The 8,277-nt window shown below is 40.2% G+C and overlaps 1 protein-coding gene across 1 annotated transcript; it reads left to right on the top strand.

The window, feature by feature from the left end:
* The first annotated feature begins 10 nt into the window (after positions 1 to 10).
* On the top strand, positions 11 to 7,843 carry SCRN3 (secernin 3). Its single transcript, XM_030487934.2, has 7 exons — positions 11 to 256; positions 419 to 600; positions 1,361 to 1,560; positions 2,238 to 2,450; positions 5,026 to 5,188; positions 5,534 to 5,714; positions 6,515 to 7,843. Exons 1-7 carry the CDS (start codon positions 89 to 91, stop codon positions 6,668 to 6,670), a joined length of 1,263 nt encoding a protein of 420 aa, XP_030343794.1. The 5' UTR covers positions 11 to 88; the 3' UTR covers positions 6,671 to 7,843.
* The last annotated feature ends 434 nt before the right edge of the window (positions 7,844 to 8,277 follow it).

The raw sequence follows: 8,277 nt of genomic DNA, 5'->3' as shown, positions 1-8,277 counted from the left end.
CTGTGGGGCGGGACTGAGCGGCGGCCCGGCCCCGCCCCGCTCCGCCACTGCCGCCGCCGGGCCCCGAGGAGCGGCCGCTACCGCCAGCATGGTCCCGTCGCCGCCGCCCCGCTCCTGTGACACCTTCGTGGCGCTGCCGCCCGCCGCGGCGGGGGGACGCGTCGTCTTCGGGAAGAACTCGGACCGGCCGTCGGACGAGGTGCAGGAGGTCGTGCACTTCCCGGCCGCCGCGCACCCGCCCGGCGCCGCGCTGGAGGTGAGGGCGCGGGGGGGCGGCGAGTCCCTCGGGAAGAACCCACCGTTCAGTCCTATTTTCTGTGTATTTTTAGCCCGCGGTTTGGCGGATTAACCAAGGGCAGATGCTCGCCAAGGAGATGGCGTGAAAGATAAATCTGTTGCGTGCTCTGACCTCTTGCAGTGCACCTACATCACGATCGAGCAAGTGGAAAAGACCTGCGCCGTGGTCCTGAGCCGGCCCGCCTGGCTCTGGGGGGCTGAGATGGGCGCCAACGAGCACGGCGTGTGCATCGGGAACGAAGCGGTGTGGGGCAGAGAGGAGGTGGGCGATGAGGAAGCTCTCCTCGGCATGGACCTCGTAAGGTTTGCACGGGCTGTTCTGGTAAATGGTACCCAACTCGGAACTTAGTTTTGAAACATTTGGCTTGAGTCGCATGGGGAAATACGTGCTTTCACTGTCAGAACGCATGTCTGCCTGCTGTTCTAGAGCCATGGTTAAAAGTTAAGTATTTCTTGGCACAGGCATTAGATCTCTGCCAGGAGCTGAGAGCCTATGAGAGGTATCAGGCACAAGAACAGAATCCAGCAAGAAAATAATCAAATGTTTATTTTCTGTCTACAAAGTTGATGCTAAACTGAAACTAGACTTTGAACAAGAGCACAGCTGGACCTCAGGAACTGGGGTTTGGGCCTTTTTCTAGGGTCTGTACTAATTTCCTATTTCCCTCATCTTTCATACACATATTCTTAAGTTTCAGTCTTAGCTACACATCTCCACATAAATAATGCAGCTTCTTCTGCCTGTCTTACTGGGTGCCAGTGTAACTCCCATTAATCTACAGCAGACTGTCAGTAAAATACCTGCACAGGTCTTACAGGCATTTCCTGTCCTAGGCCCTCTTCCTGCTTTTCTGTATTGCCATTTGGTTGTTTTTCCCCATGTCAAGGGCAAAGAGGACCTGCTTCAAACAAGCCCTTTAAGTGACTTGCTCCTTTCTCTTACTGGAGCATACAAACATCAAGTGCATATAGAAATAGCACTCCAAGTCATTTTGAATACTTAAACTGTATCGTTTTATGTAAAGGTTATAGTTCCGAAGATAACATCTTCCTTTTGTTTTAGGCTTGGACTTGAGAGAGCGGACACAGCTGAAAAAGCTCTTACTGTCATAGTTGATTTGCTAGAAAAATATGGACAAGGAGGAAACTGTATGGAGAGCCACATGGCATTTACATACTATAACAGCTTTCTGATAGCTGACAGAAAGGAAGCGTGGGTGCTGGAGACATCAGGAAAATACTGGGCAGCAGAAAAAGTAGAAGGTATGGATGATGCTTTTCGTTTTAAACATTTCAAACGCAATGATGATTAGCAGTTCTCTGCTTTTCGTTTATCATTTCATTAAGGCATCATATGTACGTGTGCCTGTAAAACAACAGAAGTTGCTTCCTAGGGCATCAGTGTGGAGTAGCTAGCCCTTTCACAGAGGAGCTGAGTCACAGGGAGCTTTTTCAGAGTCAGAGGACCACTTCTGCTCTTGGAAAACAGAGGGCAGCAAGAGGGTCAGCATGAGAATGACAGCATATGGTCTTAATGATGGTGGCAATCGATGACCATTTCATTTGGTGCCAGGGTAGCACCAACTCAACAGGTCGACAGGATCGATGCATCGGGCCCTCAAGTGGCCAATTCTTCCGTCAGACTTAGAAGGACAAGCTTTGGAGGTCTAAGAGGAAGAATGTAAAGATGAGAATAATCAGGACAGAACCTGAAGTATGATGTTAGAACTAGAAGTGAGTCAGAACTGAGTGCCAGTGGAATTTCAGTTGGAAGGATACATATAGCTAGGGATGGAGGGCCAAAAATAAAACCACAGGACTCTCAGATCTTGTAGGAAACTCTTCGGAGCATAATTTACTTCAGTAAGCTAATTGTAAACAAAATGCCAAGAAAAAACATTCAATGTATTAAAATTATTCTTTCCTCACCTTACAAACAGGAGGTGTACGGAATATTTCCAACCAGCTCTCTATCACAACCAAGATTGACAGAGAACACCCAGACCTGAGGGAATATGCCAAAAGCAAGGGCTGGTGGGATGGGGAAAAGGAATTTGATTTTGCTGCCACGTATTCTTATGTAAACACTGCCAGAATGACCACATCCAGAGGACGATATTGTGAAGGCTATAAACTTCTGAACAAACACAAAGGTACCATTTTCTATATATATATATATTTTTAAGATATGCAAAGCACTTAGTAAGCACATTAATTTAAATCATTAATTATTAGAAATCTGATGTGGATAATCATTCTCATGATTTGGTGAACCAGAACTTACAAGAATAACTTTTTGCCCAAAGGAGAAACACTGAAGTCTTCCATCCATTTTTGCCAATTTGTTGATGAGGAAAATATAAAACAAAGGTCAAGTATCAAACACACACAGCTACAGTAACAACACTGAGAGGTCACATTATGACCATACCACTAAACACTCTGTAAGACGTGGTTTGAAACATTTTGCTATGTATTATTACTATACTTCTGAAAAAAAAAAAAGAAGCAACCCCTAAAGAGATGCTAAAATGGACTCTCAGTAGTTTGCAGCCACAAACAGAACCTTATGAGCAGCTTCAGTCTGGTACCATTCATAGAGGCCTGAGACAACAGCGCAGCATTCAGATGCATAACTTGCATTTATTTTTTGAGATTGGTTTTAAACCTTTGTAGTTTCACAGTAAGCACTACTCTCACCTTGTGCAGTCTGATAAAACACCCTGAGAGCAGAGCAAAATGTTTTTCTGTCTATGCAGGTGCTCCTAATCACTAACTTATTCACTTAGTTTTCAGACTTCTATAGAAAGAAGCTATTACTTCGCTTCTGACTGCACACACCTGGCAGGTTTTTGCCGCATCTGTATTCACTTGCTCATTTGAAGTAATTAATCTGAATCCAAATTACGTTGCATCCCTGTGTTTTTTTATTTATTTGGCTGAGCTCTGCCGGACCAGGTTTAGCATTTAGTTAATGCATCAGAATGAATCACCTTTTGCTATCCTGCTCTAGTGATCATGTAAATCCTGCATTCATTTTGGGAATTGCAGGTTCTGAATACTGAAAGCATTTTCATAATACCTGTATTTACTTGTATTATAACAATGCTGAGATTCTATCAGTGTTTTCATTCTAAATCCTCATTTTCAGGCATTTACCTGAGCCATTTTAAAAATCACTAGGTGTTCTGGTTATCAGCCTTGTATGGTTTCAGTTTGTTTAGATTTATTTTAAATAGGTGCCCTAACTAAAAGCTATTTGATTTACAGCATCAGTAAAATCACTGGTTTGCTAATGTATCCTTCCCAGCTTTTTCACTCAGTGGCATTACAGTTTTTTCCAGGCTGCCTACCATGTGAAGACCATTTTCAGATAATCGTTATTTATATTTCAAAAAATAGGGAATGTATTTCAGGAATACAAAATAATATAAATGTCTAGTGGAAAATATGCACTACCTTCTTTCCTGCTGGACAAGTTGCCAACTTGCAGTTGACAAACTCATTGTTGCTTCTTTTAATATCTTTAATTCATCTAGCTTGCTGATTGCTTGAATTTTCTGACTTTCCCAGGCAACTGCGGGAACACTTAAGAGCGCTTCCTTGCTGAAATGTCATGCTGCATGCCTGTCCACAGGCAATTTGAATTGTGTATAAAAAATAATACTGGAGAAATCTGACTCAGCAGCAGAATCATTATTTTGAGAGGAAACAGCAAGGCAATTAAAAAAAAAAAATCTTTATGCAGTCAGAACTTCACTGAGGGAAACACTAAAAGATTAAATGGTAGATGACACCTTCAAGTGAAATAAAATTGCATGAACTGATGTTTTTCTGCCATAAGCATACCATCAACTGGTATACCAGAACACTACTGCAAGTGCTGCGTGTTAGAGTATTGGATTGTTTGGTGATACTGTGCTGGTATTTAAGCTTCAGTGTATGTTTTATACAACCAGCGACATCATTTGAACACTAGATGCAGAGGCATATGTGGAAAGCAGTTTGTATCACATGAGAAGAATTCAAAGAGATATTTGGCAGCATAACTCACATAAGTAGTTGATTAACACTCCTTTACAAATGGACTATTGTAGTTTCTGAGAATAGAACATGTTACTCCAGTGCATCCTTTCTATTGTCAACTTAAAGCTTAAGTGCTTGGGAAGGTCAGATGATTGAAAATAAATAATTTAAAAAAAAAAAGTGACAGTCTTGGTGTTTCATTTGCAAAGTTACACACAAAATCCAGGCACAGTTGTTACTATTTTTACATTTCTAAAGCAACACAGTGGTATTAACTGTGTACACATACCAATAACTACAATAATGATTTATCTTCCGCACAGTACTGAGAAATTTCAGCCTTTAATTCAAGCTAGTAATTTTCATCTGAAAAGTTACTGCGTGAATGACCATTTGCTAGCCATATGTATTTTACCTTTCTGGGAAGCATTATGTGTCGTCATCCTCCCCCTTCTCTAAGTCATAAATATTACAGCTCATTATCACCTACTCCTTGAAATAAATACTTTGGGGAAAACAGTAACATTTTAAAGTGTGTTACATATTAAGGTATGCTGTTAAGATGATATTTTTTTTGTGCCAACACAAACTAAAATTGGCATTGCCTACTAAAGGAAAAAGCAGCCAGTTGTAAAGAACATGCTATTTAGTTGATATTACAAGTAGCAGTGTGTGTAAATAATTGTATTGTATCTTTAATAGGATCTATTACTTCTGAAATAATGATGGAAATTCTTCGTGACAAAGAGAGTGGCATTAATATGGAAGGTGGATTTATGACAACTGGAAGCATGGTGTCTGTTTTGCCTCAGCAGCCTAACCTGCCATGTATTCACTTCTTTACTGGAACTCCAGATCCTGCAAGGTGATGTGGCAGCAAGTAATTAGGATAAAATTCACAAATATCTAAATTAAGAAGTGTTGCAATTTTTCTAATTATATTCTTTTTTGGTCCATCCCATCATGTCCCGTGTCGTCCCCCCACCGAAAAAGCACAATCAAGAAGGAGGAGGAACATAACGCACATTATACTATATACCAGCCTACTTAATGAAACACTGCTGTGTCACTGACTTAAACATCAGGAGACTATTTTTTTGTTTTTAAAAGAAGGAATGAGAAGAATGGGGAAAAAATACAGCAATTTACTAACTCAACAATTTTATCAAAACTATCAGTAAAGGATCTCTGTTCTGTTTTCTCTTTCTAGGTCTGTATTCAAGCCTTTCATTTTTGTGCCCAATGTTACTCAGTTGCTAAAAACTAGCTCCCCGACTTTTGGCCAAGATGATCCAGTTAAGAAGCAGCCACGTTTTCAGACTAAGCCAGATCGAAGACACGAGCTCTATAAAAAACATGAAAGAGCTGCTGTAGTTATGGAAACTACTGAGGTACGTTGATTAAATTAGATTTCAATGCAAGCAGGTGGTTTATATAAGCTCCTTGCTCACATTTTGTTAATGTGATACCATATAATGCCCTTTGATGGATTGTGAAGAACATCGCAGCACACCAGAAGCAGCCCATCGTGTTGGCATCTGGCAGGCATATGTTTCAAACACTAAAAACTGCAGCTAGCACTTTGCTGTACTCCCAGGCCTAGCCACAGATAGGTATCTGTAATGCTCATCTTGCAAAGCAGCAGGCCACACATGCTCCTGCACCAGTCAGATAATGGGGAAATACTTGAGCAGCCCCAGGCACATACACAACTCTGGGTAAGAGTACTTAAAACTCTTCAGGGCCCTGGTCTCAGGCAGTAAGGAGGGCATGCCTTTTATCATTGCTTGGTATGGACAGGAAAGGAAACAAGATCACAAAGGTAGATGAACACAAAAGTGAAGCAGGGATATAGTTGCTTGCCTTAACAGTAGCATCTCTCCTATTTACAGATACATGTTCTAAAAAATAAGGCACATGCCCACTTAAGTTGTGGTAGTATAAATACCTAGAAAGGCTTTAATTTTGTTTATTTTCAATCCATCAGACAAGGATGTAGGCAGATGAAGATATTACATATCAGGAAAGATATCTAGGAAAGTCTGTCATGGTGCTAATTTCTACCAACACAAACATGGACCCCAGCAACTATTAAGAGGTTAAAATAGGGACAGTAGAAGAGAATTTTGTTAGGGTGAACACTACATGCTCTCTATAGCTTTTTGTGAAATACGGATGTTTCTTTCTGCAGGGCAAAGGTAAAGAGATGCTGAAAGAGATACAGAAGTTGGAGAAACAGAAGATAAATGAAATGGAATCAATCCTGCAAAATGGATGTCTTGACACCGGCCCAGCAGTTAACCTTTTTTCACAGTGTGTAGAAGAAGAACTCAAAATATATAGCTAAAACTACTATTTGAATGTGGTAAAATTCAGCTTTATGATGAACTTTTCTAAAGAAGTGGCTATATAGATTACATCTTATGTTTGATATGCCAGTTAGTATGGACAGTTTTAAAGATGCGCATTCATATTCAGGCCAGACAGCTTTTGGTTGTATGAAGCAATGCTGAAAAGGCTCTTAAGAGCCAGGCAGTGACTTTGCCTGTACGTGGCATAAAGCTGTCAGCAGAGATTGATTTTGCCAAGAAACAGATGCAGTTAGACTGTAATAGCTTGATTAAATTGTGGAACAACCCCATCTCTGGATGAAGAAGACCAACTCAGATTTGGAGAACTCAGTTCTAGCGTACACACATGCAGCTTTTATAGTCAAGATAATCACAGCAGAATTTCACATTGCCAGAATTAAAATGGCCATGCCGAAGGACTTTCTAAAATGTAGAAGCTATTACTTGCACTGAATAAAAATGATACGCAAAGTCAAGTAAGATTGACATTCAGCTGTTTGATAAAACCATTCTAAAGTACATTTCATATATGAACCTTCTATTCCTTCAATGTAAAATGAGGCTAAGAGTTCAAGGTATATTAGAACCAAATCACATTTACAATTTTAGCATGATTTATTGTGAAATCTGATTACATGGAATTCAACAATGCAAGCACCCTGCTAGTTACCACACAATTTTCACTTCCCTGTTTTATTTCCCCACCCTGATACTGAAAAATAAACTCATTTACATACAGTATAATTGTCAAATTAATTCTGCAATACACTTTATAACATCATGTGGAAGTTTTTTTAATGTTTCTTGAATTGTCACTTTTTAAAATCAGATAAATAGAAAGGAAGAGGCTGGGGTACACAAGTGTATACTTGTACTCAGCGGGACACTTAAAGGGACTTTTACTTCATACAATGCCTTTTAACCATGACTTGTCTTGCCAAAATTACTAGACTATGGAGTTAATTTAATCAAGCTTTTTTGCCCTGCCAGGAACATCTTCCTCCCTGATCCTGCTTAAGAGTATTGATAAACAGGTGACACTAATTTTACTATCTCTGGCAAAGGGCAAACTGAGCAAACAGCAAAGAAAGAAGATTCTGGCTTTACTGTGTGATCAAGCAGGATAAAAATTATGACTGGAAGAAAAAAGCCCAAACAAAACAAAACCTCAAAACGCAGCACTTCTGCAAACCTTCAGAAGAGACCATGTAACGTGAAATGGAGCATTAGAGCTGCAGTAGCAGTATGTGACATGACACAGCATCCCCACAGCAGACCACAAAAAGACCATTCTTCAATGTTTTTTCTAGATTTAGTCAGTTTCTAGAATCAGCTCAGATACTAAAGGTGGGACTACACACATGCATCATTTTGAAAACTGTTCTATTCCCCCACTGCTAAAAAAAGTAAGAAAAGGCAAATGAATATATATACAATGAAGTCTGCAGAATGAGTTAGAAAATTAAGAACTTGACAGAGTTTGTTCTTCCTAATGCAACACTGAAAGTATAAGTTAATTTGGGATACTGTATTCAGAGCCACAGCAAGAAACTAATGAGTCAGCAAGGGTTCTTGAACTTTCTTGTTCTAGCGATCCTGTGTA

Source organism: Strigops habroptila, chromosome 5, assembly GCF_004027225.2.
Source record: "Strigops habroptila isolate Jane chromosome 5, bStrHab1.2.pri, whole genome shotgun sequence".
NCBI lineage: Eukaryota > Metazoa > Chordata > Aves > Psittaciformes > Psittacidae > Strigops > Strigops habroptila.
The sequence above is the reverse complement of the archived record's forward strand: the minus strand, read 5'-3'. Positions and strand labels throughout refer to the sequence as shown.